Here is a 25935-nt window from a genome sequence, read left to right as displayed (position 1 = left end):
GTTTCTATAAAGTAATTAATCTATATCAGTGATGGCGAACGTTTTAGAGACCGAGTGCCCAAAAATGGGCCCCGCCCCCCATTCTGCTTCCCTCCCTGCCCGCTCCACCCCACCCCACATGCTCCACCCCTGTGCCACCTGCCCGCAGGGCCACCCACCGCCTCCACGGCCTGCTGCAGATTGCCCAGGCAGTCCAGCAGTGCCATGGCAGCCACGCCCTCCATCCGCACCCCACAGCATCAACTGCACGTGACAGGCCGTGAGGACAGAGTCTTGTCCCCATTGCCCGACTGTCATGTCCTTGGCTGTGCTGCTCCGCGTGGGCCACACTCGGGGGCGACTCTCCTCCAGGGGGCCTGCTGGTGAGGAGGGGGCCGTGGGGGAGGTGGGGCTGGGGCAACGGCGGATGTGCCCACAGAGAAGGCTCTGAGTGCCGCCTCTGGCACACATGCCATGGGGTTCGCCACCACTGATCTATATAATATCTTTTCGAGAATCTTCTTAGATATTTGTGGGTGGATGCATAAACTGTAGCGCAGCTGTAACACCATGGCATCATCTGTCATTTTTATGCTGCAGCAAAAATCTCAACATGTATTTATTCAAACATAAACACCAAGCTTTTTATTAAGTTATACTAGTTCTGTGTTTTCAAACTCTGCACTGTGATCCTTAATAGATAAATCAATTTGTATGACATATCACATGATTTTTTAAATAAAAAATTAATCTTCCTTTTTTCTTTTTATGACAGTGACTCATTTCTCATTCCACATTTCTTTTTGATTGGTATAACAGCAACTGTAGAAAAACGTGAATCACACAATAGGGTGCTGCCACCTAACAGAAAAATTTCCATTCTGAAAGACTCGACATTTAAAATAGTGAACCATGCTGACTTTGCAATCCTATAATCTTCTACAGATATCCTCAATATTATTAATATATTACTAGAGCGGTTTGTGCAGGTGCCAAGAGACATAAAAATATCTCTCTGAGAAGCCATATATTGTATGTCTTATAAATTACAGAATATAAAATTCTTTACTGATGGTTTATATGTCATTTAAAGAATCCTTGTATCTAACTAAGAAAAGAAAGCATGTGGAAAAATACCATGTACAAAAGTTTCATTAGCCATACCTGAGGCAATTTTTTAAAAAAACTGTGGCTTCTTTCAAGAATTCTCACTATCTCCCAACAGATTCACAATCCACAATCTGACATTATAGGTTAACATGTTTTCCTATTGGTGGTTAACATTTAGGCAGTGATGGAATCCCAGTTGGTATAAAACCCAAACTTGATATAAGAAGATATAAGAAATTTTATGTAACCCTAATCATTTTCTTTGCAATGTATGGCTGTGAAAGCTGGACCATAAGAAAGGCTGAGCGCCAAAGAATTGAGGCCTTTGAACTATGGTGCTGGAGAAGATTCCTGCAAGTCCCCTGGACTGCAAGGTGATCAAACCGGTCAGTCCTAGAGGAGATCAACCCTGACTACTCTCTAGAAGGCCAGATCCTGAAGTTGAAACTCAAATACTTTGCCCACCTAATGAGAAGGAAGGACTCCCTGGAGAAGAGCCTAATGCTGGGAAAGATTGAGGGCAATAGAAGAAGGGGACGACAGAGAATGAGGTGGCTGGATGGAGTCACTGAAGCAGTAGGCGTGAGCTTAAATGGACTCCAGAAGATGGAGGACAGGAAGGCCTGGAGGAACATTGTCCATGGGGTTGCGATGGGTTGGACACAACTTCGCAACTAACAACAATCATTTTCTCCAATAAACAATTGAATCAGTACAATGTTTTTGACCAATGTGTTTCATTGGGTTCTCTTTATCTAGTTACACGACTTGTGTGGAGAACGGATCATATTTTAAGTAATACTTGTGCAGAAATACTGAAAATTCAAAAAGGTCCACAAACCTTTAAGCACTACTGTATCTTCTTTGATGCAACTAAACACTTCTAAACTAAGAAAAAAATCTGAAATGTTTCAAATATAAAATATCATAGAAACCTGCTTTTAATCAACTTGTACAACAAAATCTGTCAACCAACTTACAGTCCCTAGGAAATGCACATAGTGGATTTCTGTGATCTCTACTATTTAAACACCCTATCAAATACAGGGTTTTAAGTTTTGAAAAGAAATTTTACCAACCTGATCAAACTGAAGATCTTCACCTCTCTGAAGAGATCTAGACAAGAGTTTTTCCTAAAATAGGAATAATAAAGCACTGAATTACATATAGTGCAGTATTATACGTGTACCCAATATAATTCAAACTGATCTCTTTTCTTCTAGATTTAATTTTTGAAATATAGTTCTACATTATATTGAAATGCATTTACTACATACAACGTAAATCTTTAATTAATGGTGTCGCTAAGAATGTTTATACATACATACTTACCCATCTTATTTTGCAAGTCAAAAATAAAATTATAAATATAATACCACATTTCAACAAAAAAGTCTAGTTCATACTACGAGGGAATATTTAATAAAAATATGTTTAAATTGATTTAGTTAACCCAAGAGTACAAATAAATTTCAGAAAAATGGATACAATTATAATGTAACAATACTGATCAGATTAAAAATTTATATTATGATCCACTAGAAAACTAGGACTAGAACAATTAACCAATGGAACAACCTGCCTCCAGAAGCGGTGAATGCTCCAGCACTGGAAGTTTTTAAGAAGAGACTGGACAGCCATTTGTCTGAAATGGTATAGGGTTTCCTGCCTGAGCAGGGGGTTGGACTAGATGACCTCCAAGGTCCCTTCCAACTTTAGTAGTAGTAGTAGTAGTAGTAGTAGTAGTAGTAGTTCCACAAGTATTTTTTATTTAACTTTTGTCCCTTTCCCATTAAAAAAACAGTGAAAAAACTCTTACTGAAGCAAAAAACTGAACTCCAACTAATCTTTATAACTGATCCAACAAGATACACTGAATCAATGTTATATTCAATGTTATATTCAATGTTATATTCAATATCATGTTCAATATTATTAAAAGCTGTTCAGATACTATAAGAAACAATTATCAACAGTATATTTCTATTAAAATAGCCTGAACTGCCAATATTTAAATCTAGTTAATACATGTCAGCTAAAAAATATCTGGATTTAAGGTATACTCAAATTGTACTAAAATAAAGGGAATTTTAATCAGATACAAAATAAGTCTGCGCTTGGCTAATATAGTTCTATTTTAAAGTTTTATAACTTGTAAAATCTCTCAGTACTTCCTTTGCTATACTATGTATTTTTATGTTAACACCCCTGTAACTCTGATCTTACAAGGAATTAGCTACTTGGAATGAGAAAGGAAAGGAGAGGATATTAACATTTCCTTGTGCTTCCTTGCCTATTACAGCTTTTCATCGTTGTTTTTTTCTTCCAAATGAAGATTAAATAGTTTAAGAAAAACATAAACTGAAAGAAGGCTGCAAACAGAACTCACCAAAGGTTCAGCCATTACAACTTCAATTTTCTTTTCAGCTTGAATAGCAAACTCAGTAAAAAGGCTCTTGATGACATATTCACCAGGTTTGACATCCGGATCAATGGTAATATTAGACATGATGACACTTTTCTTTTCCCAGGTAGAACTGATGGCGGGAGAAATTCTGTGCTTAGCAGCGCTTCTGGCTTGTGCTGATGCTAGAGGAATAGAAATGTGGATCGTTAATAATGAAGTAAATCAAAAGTTATCAGCATTTCTTACAAACAACAAAAATATTTTAGAAGGTTAGAATTTAAGGAAAGCCTCTAGGAGAGGAGAAAGTTCTCAGTGGGTTTCCAACTGAAGCATAAGAAAAATGTATACGATGAAGGATAAGTATCACTGGCAGATATTGGGACCGTATGCAACTAAACCAAAGATACTGGGGACAAACATAGGCAGTTTGTGCTCTCTTTACAGTACTTATTGTGCTATCAATAGACACAGTAAAAACAGAAAAGCAATTGAAAACTATCAAGGATATGTTAGGGATTATCTTACTATATTTCCCTGGGGTGATCCATCATTGGAGGATTTTAAGAAGAGATTGGTCGGCCATTTGTCTGGAATGGTAGAGGGTCTCCTGCTTGAGCAGGGGGTTGGACTAGAACAGAGGTCCCCAACCTTTTGGGCACCAGGGACCGGTTCCATGGAGAAAGGTTTTTCCACGGATGGGAGAGTATTTGATTTTGTGTGCTGCCTGCATCCCACAGATGGGGTTTGCTTGTTTGTGCGGACCGGTTGCTGGCATGCCACGGCCCAGTACCGGTCCACAGACCGGAGGTTGGGGACCTCTGGACTAGAAAGTCCCTTCCAATGCTGTTATTCTGTATTCTGTAACTAATAATTGTTTTTTTTTTCCTTTGGGAAGTGATAGTCAAAGAAACAAAGTAACTCTCTTTATGTCTTAGTAGTTTTTATTTATTTATTTGGCTTATATCCAGTGAAATCTCAGCAGCTGCTACAGATTATAACCATGGTGGAAAACCTGTGGCACGCAGAGCCCTATCTGTGGGCATGCGCGCTGTCGCCCCAGTCCTAGGCCTTCAGCTGGGTTTTATAAAACCTTTTCGCTTTAGGCCTCCGCTGCCGTGTGCAAAAAAAAAAAAAAAAAAAAAAAAGGTTCAATCAATCAATTTCAACTTCTTTTGGGGAAAAAAAGATTTTGCAAAGTTGGGATTGATTGAACTTTTTAGTCCCACCCAGTCTGCCGTTACCACCACAGCCATGCCCACCCAATGGGCCACACCCACCCAATGGGCCACGTCCACCCGGCACCCGATGATACATAAGTGGGTTTTGGGTTGCAGTTTGGGCACTCGGTCTCTAAAAGGTTCGCCATCACTGGAATATAACAAATATGTAAAACATACACAGCATAGCTAAAAGATGCCATAAAACTCTAAAAATTAAAAAATATCAAAGGAAGACAAAAACAAAGAAATATAATACAGTAAGAGTTCTTAAATTAGCAGAATCCCTTTTGAAATAGCTCAATTTTCAGCATCTTTCTGGAAACCGACGAAGAGGTCAGGTTGATCTCCAATGGGGGGCAGTTTAAAGCATCGGCATCAAAATAGAAAAGCTGCATCTTCAAATTCCCCCATACATCTTGAAAGCGTGGGGCAAAAAAAAAGAAAATGCTCCAGAGAATCCACTTTGATTCCAGTTGGAGCAGGCAGACTTACAAGTACCAGGTGTCTAGTCATGAGGGTTTTATAGGTGAACCTTAAATTGAAAGCCAATTGCAGGCTCTGCAAAATTAATGTTATATGTTACCAGCCCCAACAGCCAAGATACCAGCAAAATGGCCACCTAGTTCCCAGAATTGAGTGATTGGCAAGTTCTCCAGTACACCAAACATTGGCAAATTCTCCAGTACACCAAATCAAAGGGATAAGTACATTTTTCTGTTTATTAAATGTAGAGACCACCTATCACACTCCAAGCAACAACTGATGGCAGATTGGAAAACTGAAAGGATTCGGTCTGTTGCTGATCTGCATAATTTCCTTTCCGAGTGAGCTAATCCTCATTCTCCAGAAAGCAAGACTCCAAAAGCCCAAAATATCTGTCCTCGTGAACAGTATACCAAACCAAAACACTGCTGCTTAGTCAACATCCATGTATAGATGAACACAGTGCCTTTTGTTCAAAAAGGACAACACCAAAAACAAACAAACAAAATCCGAACAATGGATGAGAAGCCTCAGAAACAGTTCCACCCATGAAAACCATTAACAGATAAAGAGACAGTAAAGGAAATCTAAATCTTAAGAGGTAAGCACAAGAGATTCAAAATATCATACACACACATACCCGCATACCCTTGTAATCCTGCATCCCATAAGAAAACAACAGCAGGAAACTCTGGCAGGCTCATAAGTTTATTATAGCCCTAATATATCAAGATTCTATTACATCCTATACTACCTTATTACAAAGCAAAGTTCCAAAAAGTATCCTACTGTGAGTCAGCATTTTGCATTAGATTTTGCTGGTGAAATCCTGGATGCTCTGAAGGTCACAAAAAAGGGGCCAGGGACAGCAGTCAACCCTTCACTTACGCATATTCATGGTGGTGGTGAATGCTTTTCCTTTACAGCAGTGGTTCTCAACCTTTTTAATGCCGTGACCCCCAACCGGTCGTAAGTCGAGGACTAAACCGGTTGTAAGTCAAGGACTACCCAACCGGTTGTAAGTCGAGGACTTTCCCTGCCCGGGAGCGCCGCGCATGCGCGGTTCCACCCCCTGTGCCGGCCGAGGCGTAGCTGGCAAGTGGCAGAGACGGAGCAGGCCGACCACCAGCTGGCCCAGCCCAAGGGAGGTAAGGCACCCGCCGGAAAAGGGGAAAAAATGGCAGACAAAAAAATGGCGGACAAAAAAATGGCGGACAGCCTTGCTGCCGATCCCCGTGAAATGGTCGATCGACCCCAAATGGGGTCGCGACCCATAGGTTGAGAACCGCTGCTTTACAGCATGCTGTGATTCGTCTGTCTTGATTAAAATAATCTAAAGAAAATTCAGATTGCGCTGGGGCAGAAAATCTGGAAATGTAATTTTTTCTATCTCCAATAGAATAGATAAGCGACAACTGATAAGTGAAGTAACAGAAATTATGGACCCGCTCATTTCAAACTGAAAAGCCTTTCCTAAAGAAAAGAAAAAACCTTTTCAAATAGAACAAGCTAAAAATTGTCAATTCCTTTCAAGGCCAATGTAAGCATTATTCAATATATATTTGACGAGAACCAGGAAGCAGAGATGAGTAAGGGGGACTCTGCCAACCCAGATAAAAATGGTGACTGCTGCAACAACTGATGGCCGCAATTCACCGTTGGTAACGAATTGCTGAATTAGACATGACTTTTCAATATAAATTGTGCCTGAAATTGTTTTGCTGTCAAAATATTGGCAAGGTGCTGAATATTGCTTTGCAAGTAGTTGGGCAGATCTGTATTGACATTCTTTTAAGAACGGAGAAGAGTTAATAGCTAAAAAGCAGAAGTTTTTCCCCATTGTAGTTCAAACAAACAGGCCCGTACAAATAATTTCTGCGTCAATAAAACCTAAGAAACGTTTGTGATGCTAGAAGCTCACTTCCTATGTAATTACTTAATGAGGCCGTTTTCATATATATTCATACTTCAAAAGTCTTTAAAATGAAACGCAGGAAGCCTTTTTCAATCATAAAAGGGGCGTTGTCTTACCTGAACGCCTTTTCTCAGCATGATGATGGAGAATCCACGAATGGGATTCTCCATCCTCATGCTGGAGAAACAATAGCTTTCAAAAACACATAGTAAAGACCTGTTTTTGCTAGAGGCAACTAACCTGGACACATTAATGCTCGATAAGACCGTCTACGGTCCAAGGAGCAACTCAAGATATGAAAAATCTGATTCAAGAAGAAAGATAAGATAACCTTTATTGTCATTTTTTTTTAACTGTGGGCACAACGGCACACATCAAAAATGAAACTTAGTTGCCCGCTCTCAAAGTGACACACATACACGACACACACCTAAACACACTATATACAACAACAAAGAAAGCATGGAGAATTACAACAATGGTGGAGATTACAACAATGGTGGAGATAATGGCCTTCCTGGCTACAATTCCAGAGGTAGAGCCAATTCAGGGTCATTAAACAGAGAAGCGAAGCAAGAAGAATGAATTAGATCGAAGACTTGTGAATAGCAATGATATCTGAGTTTCTGCACCCTTATTCCCTCTTGCCAACAAGATGGGGCATTAAAAGTGATTTTCCACAAACCCGATTTAGCCGTTCTGAATGCCAATGTGCTCGGGGAAATGAACTACTGCAAATGAATCAAGGACAAGGTTCACTGCCAGCTAACTGATTTTTCTCACTGAAGAAAAACAAAATGGAAAAAATGGGAGGAGAGGGAGTTATGAGATCCTAGAATAAAAGGATAAATCGAACAAGCAAACGGCCACACTTGCTTAGAATTCATTCACCAGTGTAGGATGCTGAATGTTATAAAAATGGATGGAGATGCATAGAATTCTTTAGATAAGCCTAAGACAGGGGTAGGCAACCTTGGCTCTTTTATGACTCGTGGACTTCAACTCCCAGAATTCCTGAGCCAGCATGGCTGGCTCAGGAATTCTGGGAGTTGAAGTCCACGAGTCATAAAAGAGCCAAGATTGCCTACCCCTGGCCTAAGACATAAGCAGCAATCACCACCATTTGGTTCAGTCCCTAGATACACAAATTTAGATAACATTTGTGTATTACAAAAAATACTTATTAGCATAGGCTTCAAAATTAATTGAAAACCAAAACGTGAGGATTTTAAAACTGGAGAGGATTAAACTGTCCTTTTCCACATTCAGTGCTGGGCAAATTTTGACTTTAGCGAGAAAAGATTTTTTGAGAAACCAGAGCTGAGATGCAACTCCATCTTAATGAAGAGATGCAATTCTCCTCAGTGAAGAAATGCCAGGTCATGAATTTTTCAAGAAGCATAGATAATCTTGGTGAGTCAACAATAATTCACAACTATCGAGGTTGTTAAAACTGCATCAAGCGGTGATGAAGAGGCAACTGGCCAAATCCCTGCAGATCTTGAGTTTCCTTGTAGTCAATGCACTACAGCTCTCCTGATGCAAAAGAGTTGGCCTACGACAGGGGTCCGCAACCCCGTTAGGAACCGGGCTGCACAGCTGGAGGTGCGCTGAAGGCACGTCTTCCACCTCCGGGCATGAGGCGAGACTGCAGGGGTCTGGGCAGGGGCGGGAGAGTGGCTGGGCAGAAACCGGGAGCTCCCCCAAAAGCCTCATTGGAGGGGGTTATTCTGTTGCTCAGAATAAGAGCATAGTACCAAGGCCCTGAATAAAAGTTTGATAAGGACATCCAAAAGGAACCACTGATGATCTCTGCCCAAAACAGTTCATCCTTACCAAAAGACAAGCCCACTGTCCTAGATCCGGCTTCCAAAGTAAGCCTAGTACTAATGGCAAAGCACAATTGAGATTGCCATGCCCTCTTGGTTAACCGAGGTGTACTATGAACAAATTTTAACTCTTCTCGGCAAAGCTTGCCACCTCCATCTGGAAAACTGGACAATCTTTGATATTTGTGTTATTTTCCATAAAAAAAGTTATGGTGTTTGCTGTATAAATGTAATAAATAGCTATGCCAGTGGTGGCGAACCTATGGCATGGGTGCCAGAGGCGGCACTCAGAGCCCTCTCTGTGGGCACACATGCCGTCGCCCCAGTCCTAGGCCTTCAGCTGGGTTTTATAAAACCTTTTCACTTTAGGCCTCCGCTGCCGTGTACAAAAAAAAAAAAAAAGGTTCAATCAATCAGTCAATTTCAATTTCTTGCAGGGAAAAAAAAAGATCTTGCAAAGTTGGAATTGATTGATTGAACTTTTTAGTCCCACCCAGTCTGCTGTTACCACCGCAGCCACGCCCACCCAATGGGCCACACCCACCTGGCACCCAATGATGCATAAGTGGGTTTTGGGTTGCAGTTTGGGCACTCTGTCTCTAAAAGATTCGCCATCACTGAGCTATGCCGATTACGTTTTTGCAGCCAAACCATCCCAATTTTCTGCTCCCACTGTTGACCAGGCCTTGACCATGATGGAATTCGGAGGCAATGAAACAAAGCTTCTCTCGGGCGAAGACTAAGTCGTGACTGGGGTTTCCTAGCCTAAGGAGAGAGGCGTGGCAAAGGTTGATTGACTTAGTCTCTAGGGCAGGAAGACAAGATCAACCCATCTGTGGATTCTCCACTCGTCATGCTGGAGAACAAAGCTTTCTCAACAATGCCTACCCAGCAACAGACAATCAATCAAAGCTTCCTCAACAATGCCTGCCCAGCAACAGACAATCTAGCCAACCCCTCCAGTGACCAGCCGAGAGGCCACAGCAACAAAGCAATCCCAACCCAGCAACAGCCAAAAGCAGAAGACGGGGAAACGGTTCCAACCGAGCAACTGCAACAGCAATAACAGGCTCACTATGAAACTACAGAGCCAAAAATAAAGTCGTTTTATTTCAGTATCGTGCAGTACATAACAGCAACTCAGGCCAGCTCAGAAGCAAAAGCAATCAAAGAAAAGTTGCTTGGATGCTACTAGGGCAGGGAGTGAAAAGACTAACTTTCTCTCCTTGTCAGAAAGAAACCGTGAAAAGATGCTGCCCCCCCCAAAAGTGAGGGAACGTAATTCTGAAATAACCCCAAAGTATCATTCATTATTTGCTAGTATAAGTTCTTCAGAGGTAGTGCAATTAATAGTTTAGTATTTAAATTTAATGTATTTAAAATAAATTATAAATACAGGAGCTGTGGCGGCACAGTGGTTTGAATGCAATATTACAAGCTGATTCTACTGACTGCCAGGAGTTCGGTGATCGGCTCAAGGTGGACTCAGCCTTCCGTCCTTCCAAGGTCAGTAAAATGAGGAGCCAGATTGGTTGGGGGCCAATAGGCTGACTCTGCAAACCACTTAGAGAGGGCTGTAAAGCACTATGATGCAGCATATCAGTATTCAGTGCTATTGATATATCTTATAAATAGTTATAAATTTATAGAAAAAGAATGTAGAATTACAAGTAGAGAAATCATGTAGTTTAAGTAAAACATGCTCACTATTTAAATAGAGGTAATCCTCAATTAGGAGGACTGGGAATCCATTGCTAAGCAATGTAATCCTAAAGCAAGAAGTCATGTGACTGCCCCAACTTATGATAGCAGTTCTGGTTGTGATCATTAAGTGAATGATGTGAAATGTTATGTGTGATGTCATACGATCACAACTTGCAAACTGATTTTGTTTGTCAGAAGCCAGCACTAAAAGTTGCAAATGGGGATCAGGTGACTGTTAAAAAGTCTCTCTTGTTAAAGATAGATCCAATCTGGAAATTAAGGAGAAATTTTCTGACAGTAAGAATTAATCAGTGGAATAGCTCCTGGTGGAGCTGTAGGTGCTCCAACGCTGGCGGTCTTCAAGAAAAGATTAGATAGCCATTTGTCTGGGATGCAATAAGGTCTCTTGCCTTGGGCAGCGAATTGAATTAAAAGAGTTGAATTAAAGTCCCTTCCAATCCTATGATCCAATGATACTATGACTGTAGGACGCCACAAACACCATAGTTGTATGCCATTTGTCAGAGCATGCACAGTCTTATTACACTGAGATAACCCAGGAGTAAACACAGTAAACGGTGGTCTATGTTAAATGGTGGTTTATCTTACACTATATTATACATCAGGAACAATATACATACAGCAGGCTCCAACAAACCACAATTACAGCAGGAAACAGAAGAGAGAGAGCAGCAAAGCCTTCCCTTTTATAAAAAGGCTCTTAAAGGGACATAGACCCTGCTGAGTCATTCCCATCATTATCATACATCTCACATTATACAAGCTGGTTAGCTTCTAAATCATAACCTTGACACCATTCAACCAAGAAAAATTCTATTAGGAGCTACGAGAAGCAGCAACATATTGAAAATTTTAATCTTTAATCCCTTCAAATGACGTTCCAATTTCTTCTCTTCATCTCCTCTTAATTTTAATTCCACGGCTTACCATTTTCTCTAAAATGCAATAAAAACTCTGATCTTCCCATATCTCTAAGCAAATTTTTAAAGCCTCATCATTCAGTACTAGTCAAGGAAAAAACATTGAAATCCGCTAGAAAAAAATAATATACAGGTAGTCCTCAACTTCCAACTGGTTGTTTAGTGACTGTTCAAAGTTCTAATGGACCTACCTGGGGGGGCTACTTATGACATGGATTCAAAGTTTCAACATCGTACTCTCCCCAATCACATTACCATACTTGGGGCACTCAGAAACTGGGCCATATTTAAGTGATCCACAATCACATAACCGCATTTTAAGATGGTTTTGCTATTGAAAAGGTTGTGAGACTGGATTGGTCATGTGACTGACCCACTTTACAGCGATCACAACTTGCTACTATAATAGGCAGACTCCATTACGTTCATAACTCAAGACTACCTGTATATTATTACCTTGATCAAATAGAGGAAACTGGATAAATTATTTAATTAATTTTGTGTTTCACTTTTACTACTTTTACAAATAACTCAAGTTGGCAAATATACCCCCAAACACCTTCTTCCTCCTATTTTCCTCACAACAACAACCTTGTCTGAGTTAGGTATTATCAGAAACATCATTCCTCAGGAGATATTCAGGTCTACCTCTTTTCCCAGAGAAGAAAAAGCACTTTTGAGCTGTGGCTACAAGTTGTAATGGGATGAGGCTTAGATAGAAGGGATCTTGATTAAGAAACTACAGTATTTGCATTGAATATGAGTTTGGAATTAAGCTTAAATTGAATTTGCACCATTCTTGAAGGTTCAAGTTATATGGTATAGGAATTCTCTCGGTGTGTATTATTCAGGGAAGCTTAGCCAACTGAAAGGCCAAGAATTCTTATCAGTTTTTAGGCTGTTTACAAGCAAAAAAAGGCTTGTTAAAAGCACCTGTGTTGCTTCAATAATCATATACCAGTCATCCAGAATAAATAACTTGCAAAGAATGACTCTCCAATGGCAGTTGATGATATGTTTAACTCAAATTATATATCTGTGGTTTTGTGCCACTTATTTTTTTAAATTTGTGTCCTTCCTGTTCATACAATACTCAAACTGGCTTACAACAAATAAAAATATAAATTGTAAAACAAAAACAGAAAAATACAACTGAAATATTGTTTTATTCAGTCATATCGGTATTAATCTGTATATGTATTAATAGAATTTAGACACATTTACCAATTATAATGAATGTCAATATTACTACATATCATTTGTATATATCTATATATATCTGCACAAATGCATGCACATAAAATATTATACGTTGTATGTATATATACATGTATAACCTGTGTGCATATATAAATGCATAAAGAACTAGGAAGACAAAGCACTTGATCTTGTAGCTTATTTAATTTTTGTTTTGGCATGGTAACAATGACTAAGGAACAAGCAGTATTCCTAAGGGTATATGAATCTGCCTCTTCATTGTATTAAAAAAAAAATTCAAGGAGACCAAGAACGAAACAAAGTCAAGAGTCAAATGGTAAGTAAATATGCTTAGTTTTGTTGAAAAAAAATGCTTACACAGGACAGGAAATGGAAAAGCACAATAGGCATAAAATTGTCTATGAACATTTATACAACACAAGTATTTTTGAAATATAGTTAGAGATAGGTAAATAGATACACCTACATTGCTGAGTTAAAATAGAAATAGCTTCTGTGTGCATTTTAGAAAGCATACAAATTAACCTGACCTTTCTCCAAATTTTTATCAATTATAGCAACAATGAGATATATCACCAAGATCCTAGCTTATTTTGACTACAAGTTAATAAGCATATGGTAAATATGGTTAGCCACTAAAATAATGCCATGATTCTTGTTTATTCTGAGATTTGATTTGTGGGGTTCGCTATCTTTTGCCAAGATTATACTACAATGAACAACACCACAAACTCCAGAATTTTGTAGAGTCCAAAGTGGCAAAAACAGGAACAGTAACCAGTAATTCTGAAAAACACTATTAAAAAAAAATCTAAAAAGCCATTATGAGAGATGATCTAATAGATGCTATCATTTTAATTATATCTTTTCTCTTCTTTGGTCTATAGTTTTCATAGACTTTAAAGTTTCCCCCTTTGGTTTACTGTAAGCATATTTCATTTAATCACATTCTTTCTCTATTCAGAATTTGATAATAAGACACTCTTAAATAATCTGAGCGTGCGAGCAAGATGTTTTGATTTTTTTCCCTAGACTTAAATCTCTTATGCTTTTTATATATGCAATTTTGATTTATAGCCTGCCTTTGTAACCACAAGGCAGTCAGGCAGTTTAGTTATATGTAGACACAATTATTAATATATCCGCTACTCTGTGTACATTATTTTGAACTCTAATCTATATGTTATATAATATTTAATATGCAATACAGTTGAATAAAAACTTAGCGTACTCCACAGACTATTTTCCAGCTGTTAATCAAAGAATGGTTTTGAGAATAGCTTCATACATTATGCTAAGCCGTAATGTATTTTGTTCAATTTTGACTTTGGGCATGTTACCGTTATGAATAGTGTTTTCTTCCATAACTTAGGAAATGGTTAATTCAAACAGCAAGTCTAAAAGAGATCTGATAATGATATTTATTAGAAAGAACAATAAGTTTACAACTCAATAAATTCCTGCAAATGTTTTATTTTCAAACAAGGTATCTGTAGATATTACGATAGCAGTAACAAATGGTGATAGTGTCTGGCAATGGGGTTAGGTACAGGGGTAGGCAACCTTGGCTCTTCTATGACTCGTGGACTTCAACTCCCAGAATTCCTGAGCCAGAATTCTGGGAGTTGAAGTCCACGAGTCATAAAAGAGCCAAGGTTGCTTACCCATGGGTTAGGATGTTTGCTGTTATTTTAAGGGCTGGGCAGGCTGCATTTTCTCATTGTCTTGTTAGCTGCTTGTTTCTTTGTCAATGTCAGAACTGCTTCTAGCAGTATAGATAGTATATATAAAATTTTAAGTTGTTCAACAACTCTATTTAAATTGGGACCCAACTCCCCTGATCAAATTAAACATTATCAGAAATTTCTAAATACACAGCGAACCATTCTTGCTGTATAAATAGATCAATATTATCGTCTAATAAATTACGAAATGGCAGAAGAACTGAACCAGAATTACTGGATGGACTACTGTAGGAGCAGCTGCAGGCAGAGGAGGTAGGGCTGTCCGATAACCAGCATGCAAGCCGTTGCTGGTCCCTAAAGATGAAGAAGTTGAACTGCCATCCCTTCCCAGCGCAGGGACTTGCCACAGGGAACGGATGAGTAGGGCAAAGAGCAGCTCTGTGACGTTTCCTGCAAGGAAGGAGCCTCAACCTTCCACATGAGCAACATTAGAGCTTGTTCCTGTTTGAGAAAGCCTCTACTTTGCTGATAACCAACCATAAACTCCGAATCCGTGCACCTTCACTGGACTTACAAGCCTCCCGACCTTGACTATGGATCTGGACTGGCTGACAGATCTTCTACAACAGGGTTCCCCAACCCCCGCTCGTGGACCAGTACCGGTCCGCGCGGCATGCCAGCAACCGGTCCACAAAAAACAAGCGAAGCCCCCTCCGCGAGATGCAGGCAGCACACAAAACCACGCACTCTCCGGTCCGCGGAAAAACCTTTTGGAGTAAAAAAAATATCTATCTAAATATAGTTTTCTACTTAAGAGACATTAATAATTTAGTTTATTCAGCACGAAAGGGAGCTTAGTTATATGTAGCATGAGGCTGTATATTTTGTAATATTTACATTTTTTTGGTAAACTCATTCAATGAATCCAAGCTCTATGCAAGCTGAGATAACATGCACTGCATTGATGCATTCACAATTTCACAGTAACCATGAGATAAATCATAGAACAAAGTTCAGAAATATTCCTTAGCTTATCCCATTGTTTTGCAAATCTATGGACGCTATAAAGTACTGTACGATTATTTGAAGGGAAATGCATCTGTACCAGGCTCTAAGTGTTTTAATTAAATAAAAGAATTTGAATAGTTATCCAACTATGTGTGATTAGCCTATTAACCTAAAATCGGTTCTGATATCGCTGTTTTACTAACCTGACAGCTTATTATTCTAAATAGGAAAAACTTCATTTGGTTTGCAAATAATAATATTAAAGATTCTAAAGACCAGCAAGGATGAGTCCTTACATTTAAAGAGCACCTGTCATTTCAGATCCATCATGGCAGCACCTGTTAGCGGGCGTCCACTCACCTGCTGCCCCCCACGTTCCTCACCTTGCTGTGTCGTCCCATTAAAGTGAATGGGACTGTTGTTGAGTCAACAGCGGTTCAGAGGAGGAGCCGCTGTGGGACAGAGATGACAGTTGTGCTTTAAAAAATATGATTTAAGTCGAGTTGATTTATATCAAGCCTTTTTACTAGTGATTTAAATCATTTAGTAGTGATTTAAATCAAATCCACCCTGGTGAAACTGGAAGTATATTTTGATTTGAACCTGAAATAAAGATATTCTTGGTTTGGGAGTTCTGCTGAAGCAACCATGGACGTTTTTAAGAAGAGACTGGACGGCCATTTGTCTGAAATGGTATAGGGTTTCCTGCCTGAGCAGGGGATTGGACTAGGTGGCCTCCAAGATCCCTTCCAACTTTATTATTATCTTTTATTCATTAAACACGAACCTCAAGTCAACTGAACATTCAAATTGGCTGGCGCTGATGGTTGACACGGGTTGCTACCAGCATCCTATGTGTCAACCAGGTACCTCCTTAAAATGTAAGATGTTCTGAGTAGCGCAGTTTTCTGTAGCATTGCTGGAGTTATTGCAGGAAGCTGCAGTTTCTTGATGTATTTTGCAAAGTTTTGGGACATAGTTCCCAGTGCCCCAATGACGATGGGTATCGCTGTTACAGGTTTCATCCATAATCGCGCAGTTTTGATGGCCGGGTCGTGATATTTCGTAATTTTTTTCCAGTTCTTTTTCTTCGACTCTGGCATCTCCTGGTACAGCGATATCAATCAGCTGTACGCTTCGGTTCTCTACAACTGCGATATCTGGCGTGTGTTGTGTTCCAAATAGCAATCTGTCTGTATTCAAAAGTCCCACAAGATCTTCAAATCTTATTATTGTTGTTGTTGTCGTCGTCATCAACATCATCCCAAGGGAAAGCTGCAGTTCAGCACAAACACATTTTGGTTCTACCTTAGGGAAGGGCTGGCATGCCATTCTCTTCATGTGGCGCGTGAGCTGATAAACCCATCTTTCTAGCGCACAGGTGTCAAACTTGCCGCATCACGTGATGTGTCGCGACATATCGTGACTTTTTTCGCATTGCTGGAGCTAGGGTGGACGCGGCCTCCGCATGATGCAACCGACCCACGGGCCGGCAGTTTTGACACCCCTGTTCTAGTGCCTCCCTATCTCCAGCTTCTCTTAGCTGCTGATCCTGATGTCGTCCTTGGCTTTACTTGCTGCCTATCGCTTCCAGATACAACTGGCAGGACGTCAATATCTGATCTAGACCCGGACCACTTACAACGAATTGTACCATGTTCAGAATCCTTTGTGCACACAGAAGGTTTTTCTTATCCCTATAATCAACCCACAGTGGAAGTAAAACCATTATTGGGGATTCTCCCCTCCTACCCAATACAACTCTCTAACGGTAAATGTAGATATGTTGGTATATATCTATTAGACAATACAGAGCGGAACTAAGGCCAAAAAAAAGTATTTGTTAACAGATATAAATTAAATTAACTGGAAAATAAGGCACTCTGCTTCCTAATTGACCCAATCTCTTTCTATAAACAATTTTCTCTTATACAAATATACACACAAGCACCAATTAAAAACAAAACTAATAGAAAGGGAATATGTAAAAAGAAAGGGAAGGGGGAAATAAAAGAGGGAGAAGCCTTATTTGCTTCAGAAAGGGTCACATTCTCCAAATGAGCAGTCCCTTGGGAGCAACAACTATTTTTTAGGTTAATTTCCAAGCTATCCTTGCTGTTCAGCAGCTAATACCTATTGCATTTGTCTCTCTTATCTATTTATTTTGTAAGATTATACAATCGCTTCATATGTAACTATTTTAAGGTGAAAATTAACGGTAACTTTGTGGAATACTGGCATGAGAACTTGAATTTGGTATTTTTTGCTTCAGAGTTAAAATTTAAAACCAGACTTATATCGTCAGCCTATGAAATATATATTCACTAGACACCATTGTTGTATTCTGCAGGAATATTTATTTATGAAAACAAACTTCTGCACGTTACACAATAATTGTGGAAGAACACATTTCATTATTTCATGAATTGCCTTGGCTCATGTGCACTCATCATATGGGCTTATATTTAACATATCTGAAGGGCATGATGTAACATTGCTGTGGCTAATCTGATACCTGCCTAAATTGTATAGAAACATGATCACCTGGGAACCCTGGATATAAAGTTTCAAATTCTTTCTCTAGCTAGCCTTAAAATGAAGAAAGGGATAACTGGATAGAAAGAAAAAGCAAACAGAATATAACCACTAGTCATCGATTTTTTTTTTTAAAAAAAGATCAATGTCATTTGTTTTGTTCTAAATGAATAAAAGAATCACTAGAAAATGACACATCACAATTCTTCATGGACTCTCGGTATTATACATATGGGATAACAGCACACGGTTTTGCATTGATAATCTTTAATATACAACAGAAGACAATTGTTCCACCAAAGATTTTGCTCCCCTGGGCATGGATGCATAAATCAGCCACAGAAGATCAGTGGATGACCTTGGGCATACCTCACAGGATTGTTGTTGTAGGCAAAAAAAAAAATGGGAACAGGAGCAACGTATACCACTTTTAACCCCCTGAATGAAAAAATGGAATATAAATCCCTTCCCCTTCTATAGCCCTAAAATAGAATTTCAGCTTCCAGATTAATTCTTCAAATGGTTTTAGAGTTTCTCCTAGAAATATTGTTATGTAAAAGGCGAAAGATTTATACGATCTGAAGAGAAACCAGAAATAGAATAAGATTACATTTAAGTAAGTAATATGTGTATTCTAGATATTATAGTTTCTTATGAAGTGAGATAAGGGAAATTTTGGTTACCCAAAAGCTGAAAACTATGGATAAGAAAGGTTAAATTGGAGTATTGGAACTAAAAACTAAAAAATTAGCCAGAAATTAATAACAGGATATGGACTGTCTATGAAGATCTATTAAGATATGTATAAGCTAAAAATGCACTGATAAATGTAATAATGAAGTTTTTATTGAGTTTGGTACAATTAGACATATACTAGTTTAAATGTGACATAGTTAATGTTAAGGGGAAAAGAGAAGAAATATTTGATGATGCAATCTGACTGAGATCTGTACTAAAGATTTTGTTATTGAACTATTGATTAACCCACTCACCACGCTGCTTTTTAAATACTCAAATGTAAAACTGGAAAACCAATAAAATAGTATAAAATAAAATAAAATTCAATCCAGAAAAAAAGGGGAAAAAAAGAAATATTGTTATGTAGTAAATATAAAGTCTGCATTACTTTCACATGATCCTTACAGGATATTTTAAAACATTCAGTGTTTAAAAAAAAAAGCCAAGGAACTCATAGTTTTATAACTGGTTGCCTGGAAAAGCTGGCAGATGCGGTGTCCTGAAATTTGGCATTATAGATGCTCTTATGAGGACTACACAACTCTTCCTAGATTGGCCTACTGTTCACTACAAAAAGCATGCTTTCTCTGCCTTAGTGCTTTTCTATTTATCTCCTTACTTCTTCCTGTCAAGTGTTGCTTTGTTTGGACCATCCATTTTGCTTTCTCTCTCCCATTCCACTGATTATCTGATTATTTTTATTCCCTCTGATTATCCATTGTAAATCTCAGGTTTTCTTGGGCTTGACAGGTCTCAGCTTGAGCGCCTTCTGTTTTGCCCAAGTGCAGTATCACATTACTCCCAGGAGCCAGCAATGAATCAAGACCAGGATGCACCAATTTAATGCTGATAGAGGACTGACATCAACATCAAGCCAAGAATGGAGGACTGGTAGAGAAAATTTTCTGACCCAAGATTTCCTATTTGACAATGGTTACAATAAAAACTAGTTAAGACACCACCCTCTTTCAATTTTATGAATGAAATAAAGGGATAGCTTAACTGCTAAACAGCCTCAGTACTCAGCTAGTTTAACAGAATGTTCCCGACAGAACAGAATTGTTGGCAGTGAAACCGCATCCTGAATCTAGGCCTTGTGAATACCACTCCATTGTTGTAAGTGAAAGAAAAAAGTGCAACTACAATCAAACCCCACAACATTCTGCCAGCTAAGCAAACTTTTTTTCTAAAAAAAATGTGATGGAACAACGCTATTGAGTATACGTGTATCTTCAGTCATCCCAGCATATATAATCGTAGAATCTGCATAAATTTATATAGCACCTTTACATTTTCAACATAACAGAAATTACTGAGATATTCTGGAAAGACTGAGATAATAATGTCATAAACTAAGGTATAGAAGTTAAAATTAAATCATGTCTCATTTCACACCAAACTGGTCAGTGCTATTTCTTAGCAAACAAAGCTTGAATCAATAGTATGACTGCTTATTGTTATAGTTCTCAAAAGCTAATATTTTGTTTATGGCAGACAGAATACAGGGAACAAAACACCTTAGTTAAAGGTATAAACGTTTAAGTTAAATGCATAATCAATAATCAACTGTTTTCTAATTTAAAAGTTAGAAGTTTAGAACACAATAATGGAGGGTGTTCATTAATCTATCGCTGGCAGGAAAACTGTCCAAACACCTTCCTTTTTGCGAAAACAGCAATTATTCTTTTTTAACAAAAGACCCAACAGAATAGACACTATTGTGGGTCACGCAGCTATTTAAACTCCTTGAGACCAATTTTACATTAAGAATTAGTAAACATTCTTATCCTAAATTCTAAATATTAAATTGCTAGTACTCCTATTAATCACAACTCTATGCAAAAAAGGACTCTTATTTTGGATTACATCAAAATCCATTCACTGTACAAAGAAACCCATATCCTTGGCCTTTGTTCCCTCCCAACTATAAGTCATAGATGGTAAAAAAATAAATAAATGTGGGTTTGCATAGAAAAGTTCGTATTAAAATTATTTTTAAGGACTTTTATAAATAGCTTTCCTACCAGCTGGCAATCTAAGATACATCTAAAAGTTATATGCCGTCAATATTAAGCATTAGATTCAAAAATGGAATGAACTGAATTTGTGATATGAAGAGTATCTGACATAAAATCATAAGAGGGGTCCTTGAAGTGTGGATTGAAACCCCTCAAGGGAGTCATGAACAACTTAGAAAATTAGAAAATCAAAACCTTGAGTTTTGACAGTACTCCTTTTTCCTGTTTGCCTATTTTTGTTTAGTGAATGTTTAAATACTGACTAGAAAGGATGGTACATTCTACTTTCTCTTCTGGAGTTCCAATTTTTTCTAGGCTATCTATGCTGCTCAAAGCCAATGGGGGCTATTTAAGGTGAAGAGGTTTTTTTTAATTTCTTTCATTGCTTGATTTAGACAAATTAAATGCATCGCAAGAATTGGGATATAATTGTTCTTTGGAAAACGTTAACTTCAATTATAGGATTACAAACATTTTAACATTTAAAAACAGTACATTTGCTATGCCATACGTTAAGCAGCTGATATATTTTTTTTGCTACAAACCTTGTTTTATCCTGAGCAGAACTATGGAATAGCATTAGACAGACACAGAACCCTGCAGAGCCTAAGATTTAAACTGTCGCTTCCCTTTAAAAGAAATTGTGCCAAAAAAATTTAAAACACAAGAAATATATATATAGAAATTGTAGGGTTTTTTTAAAAAAAGAATAATATACTGCAATCATTAATATTTAACTATACCTCCCATTTGCCTCTCACAACAGTCAGCCCTTTCAGCAACTTGACATTCAAAATTTACCAGGAAGGAGGTGGATGGATGCCTCATCCAAGATAATATACTTACAGCTGCTGTTCCATAACTTTAGTAAGGATTTAATATTAATTTCAAAAAGCACAGAGTCTTGCAGGCTCAACATCATGTTTCAGAGCTGCTGCTGCAGCTGTAATTTTGTTGGTGTCTCTTGTCTACCAGTCATCCCTCTTTTGCTCACAGACCAACAGAGTTTTGGCCCATAGCATCGGTATTTCATTACCATGCAGCCTCTGAGTGACGCACAGCTATAGTAGAAATGCTGCTGAATGCAGATGACCTTCAGTAAGGAAAATAAAAGTTCCCATGCTTGTCACAAGAGGAGATCTTTCAGGATAACTCATATTTCTTGATGACACACACTGGCTCCCAAATAAGACCAAAAAAAAAAATCACCTTGCCGCTCAGAACTTCAAGCGGCAACTTACTGCAATAGCTCTTATTGCTACACTCCGTTGGCAAAACTGCAAACAAAACGTTTTCACATTATGCGGCTCTAACTTTAGAATCGCTATTCTTCTGTTTCTCAAGTCCGTCCGTTCCAAAATTCTAGGCAACCAGCCAATAAATAGGCATTTCTGCCTCTTCAATTATCCCCCCCCCATCTATCTCCCCCATCTCTGCCCGTTTGGGTGCCCTACGCAGCACCGTTCGTTCCATGTTTCAGATGCTACATGGAGGGTGGCATAAGCGGCCTTGGAAAGAAGGCCCGGCACGGCCAGCAGCTGCCTCCTATCAGGGTCAGGTCAGGCATGCCTCCTCAACAATGGGAGGAAGATGGCTAAAGTCATCTGGGCCAAGGCTATTCAACCAGTGGTACGGGTACCACCTGCGGTACATTGGCACCTGGCAGGTGGTACACGACCATCCTAGAAAAGTGGTAGCGGGGGAAGGGAATGAGCTGAATCAGTGGCAGCACCGCACAAGCCTGAGCCAGAGATGGCTGGAGCTGCAGGGCTGTCAGGGCTCAGCGGAAGCGCCAGGATCAGCGCTTCTTCGGGGCTGTCAGGGCTCAGCGGAAGTGCCAGGATCAGTGCCAGGCTCCAGCTGGAGCTCGGCGCTGATCCTGGCGCTTCCGCTGAGCCCAGAAGAAGCGCCGATCAGCTGGAATGTTGCAGCATCTCCAGGGTCTTGTGATTTACATTCAGATGCTTGGCAACTGATTCATATTTATGACGGTCACAGTGTCCCAGGATCATGTGAAGTGACCAAAACCTGCTGCAACCACCCAGCAGACGGTGGGAATAAAAACCAAACACCCCCACACACCACCCCTGCTGCCAATCCTCAACAGAAATGCTCACAACAATGAAAACCTCGGACAGGAGGAAGAGCACCGCCGGGTGGGCAGGCAGGTGTCTTGCTCGGCTGTGGCTTGGGGGGCACTTTTTTCAGTGCCATTGTAACTTTGAACAGTCACTAAGCGAACTGTTGTAAGTCGAGGACTACCTATATTTCATCACTTTTTTCCTTTTTTTGAGGGGTCATCAAGTTTTTGACACCTTGCTAGGCGACTGGCGGTACTCGGATGTTGCCATATCCTAAAAGTGGTACAATGGGTGAAACGGTTGAAAAGCCCTGATCTGGGCCTAGGAGGCACTGCAGAGTACAGGGAAGCGGGGATGACTGGAGCCTTACACTGTGGAGGCTGGCTGCAGTGTGGTGATTGAGGCAGCCCTCCTCAGGAACAGTGCTGGAGGTGAAGTAGAGGCCCAGGCCCTTCAGCAGTCTCAGCCAGCCGCCCCAGCCCCTCTACTCCAGCCCTAAACTAAAAACGGAAGGGGAGGCTGACTATTTTTTAAGGCCAAACCCCAAGCACAAAACCCCAAGGCAACAAATCAGACAATGAGGAAGGGTGCCTTGGAGAATAGCTTGACTCCCTCTTCTTTGGGGTAGCTCCTGAGATATTGGAACACTGCTATCATGTCCCCCCTCGTCCTTCTCTTCATTAAACTAGACATACCCAATTCCAGCAACCGTTCTTTATATGTTTTAGTCTCCAGTCCCCTGATCATCTTTGTTGCTCTCCTCTACACTCTTTCTAGAGTCTAACATCTTTTTTACATGATGATGTTCCAGTCTTCAAAAAGGGGGAAAGGGGGAGGGGGTGTTCCACAAAAAAACCAGACCAATCAGCTTGACATCAATGCCTGGAGAAAGATAATCAAGCACCTAGAATGAACAAGATGACTACTAAAAACCAGCATGGATTTGTTAAAAAGAGGTCTTGCTAGATAAAACTTACTGCCCTCTTTGATAAAGTGACTAAATTAGTACATCAGCGAAATGCTATGGATTTCTTTACTTGGACTTCAGTATCTATTTTTGGTTTTAATTGTAAGTTTCTGTACAAAACAACTCAATTTTTCTTACTTGTCCCCATCAAAAAGAAAGTTAGAAATGAAACTGCTATTGATATAACAAAACAGGTGCAATTATGCATTTTAGTCGGCCCACCAACTAGCAATGGCATATAATATGTTTCCTTTCTTTATTCTGCTACTACACAGGATATAGCTAAGCATCAGTTTAAAATGTAGAAAATCAGATTTCTCTTGTTTCTACTAACATAGCTAAGGCAGCAGGAATGCAAGGGGATAGGAGAAAAAGGAAGGAAAAATCAAAATAACCAGAATTCCTCACACTAGATCTTGGACTTGGGTACATACAGCTGGAAATCAAAGAACACTGTGTTAAACGAGGGCTGAAACAAAGCATCTCTTTTGCAACCATGCTATTGCAGGAAAACAATTCCCACAATAAAGCTAGAACAAAACTGTTAAAGCAGGGATAGGCAATCTGCAGCTATCAAAGCATTTTCTGAAAACTGTAGGTAGTTATTCGGTTTTCAGAAATCACAGTCAGAAATATTTTCATTTTATATTTTTATAAACCAGCAGAGCCTCCAGGATGAGAAGAGATTTTTTCCCCTCTTAATATTTTGGGACTTAGTAAAACCTTGCTATTCTGTCAAACCTAGGAGGACTGGAAGAGAATAACAAGTATGTTATCCTAGGTAAGCAAAGGATGCTATAGCAAGCTGCATTTAATACTGAATCACTACAGGTAGTCCTCGACTTACAAAGAGTTTGTTTAGTGACTGTTCAAAGTTACAAAGGCACTGAAAAAAAGAGACTTATGACCATTTTTCACACTTACGTAAATTGAGAACTACCTATTGTGGGAAGTCAGCCCCCCAGAGAAGGAAATATTAAAAGGGCAGAATAATATATTTCCTCAAAGGATCTTAAAAAGGCAGAAAAGCATGCCCAGTTTTCTTAATAATCTCAAAAGTCTCCCTCCCTCAAGCAGAAACCAGCTCTGTAGAAATGCAAATGTAAATAATCCGGGAAGGTTGAAGCTAGAAGATTAAGAAGACAAAGGCACCTAAAATCTACATACCCCACCCGAACTCTAAGACAGGACATAATAGGATTAACCCACAGATGCCAAAGGGCACACTCAGACTCAGGTCAAAGTTCATGCCACAGGAACAACTCCAAACAAAAGGCTCCAGAGGGTATAAAAACCTATTCCCCATATGTGCTCGCTCTTTTCTTCCAGAGCTCTCCTCTTTAATAAACTGCAACCTTCTTTCTAAAGCAGTCGCCATGTTGTTTATTCCCGGCTTGGACTGAACCATGATGAAGACTTTTCCTTCAATACTATATTGCCAGATTCATCACTGATAATGAGGATCTCAGTGACTGTAACATATTTCAATGACATTAATGGGGAGATAATCAAGTCTCTCCCCTAGAGCAGGGAGTTTCAACCAGTGGTACGGGTACCACCTGTGGTACATTGGCACCTGGCAGGTGGTACGCGACCATCCTAGAAAAGTGGTAGCGGGGGAGGGGAATGAGCTGAACCGGTGGCAGCACCGCACAAGCCTGAGCGAGAGATGGCTGGAGCTGCAGGGCTGTCAGGGCTCAGCGGAAGTGCCAGGATCAACGCTTCTTTGGGGCTGTCAGGGCTCAGTGGAAGCGCCAGGATCAGCGCCAGGCTCCAGCTGGAGCTCGGCACTGATCCTGGCATTTCTGAGCCCAGAAGAAGCGCCGATCAGCTGAAATGTTGCAGCATCTCCAGGGTCTTCTGATTTACATTCAAATGCTTGGCAACTGATTCATATTTATGATGGTCACAGTGTCCCAGGGTCATGTGAAGTGACCAAAACCTGCTGCAACCACCCAGCAGACGGGGGGAATAAAAACCAAACACCCACCCACCCCACCCCTGCTGCCAATCCTCAACAGAAATGCTCACACAATGAAAACCTCGGACAGGAGGAAGAACGCGGCCGGGTGGGCAGGCAGGAGTCTTGCTCAGCTG

At 39.7% G+C, this 25935-nt stretch overlaps 1 protein-coding gene across 1 annotated transcript in view; it reads right to left on the bottom strand.

Annotated features, from left to right (window-relative positions):
- Window positions 1–3644, bottom strand: part of FRYL (FRY like transcription coactivator) — a 110820-nt gene extending 107176 nt beyond the window's left edge. The window contains exons 1-2 of the mRNA XM_015822839.1: window positions 3479–3644; window positions 2169–2222 (exon numbers count right to left, since the gene is read on the bottom strand). Coding sequence (XP_015678325.1) covers window positions 2169–2222; window positions 3479–3598 — 174 coding nt within the window. The 5' untranslated portion in view covers window positions 3599–3644. The remainder of the gene's footprint in view (window positions 1–2168; window positions 2223–3478) is intronic.
- Window positions 3645–25935: the final 22291 nt, after the last annotated feature.

Source organism: Protobothrops mucrosquamatus, unplaced genomic scaffold (assembly GCF_001527695.2).
Source record: "Protobothrops mucrosquamatus isolate PMUCROS unplaced genomic scaffold, P.Mucros_1.0 scaffold1694, whole genome shotgun sequence".
Lineage (NCBI taxonomy): Eukaryota > Metazoa > Chordata > Lepidosauria > Squamata > Viperidae > Protobothrops > Protobothrops mucrosquamatus.
The sequence above is the reverse complement of the archived record's forward strand: the minus strand, read 5'-3'. Positions and strand labels throughout refer to the sequence as shown.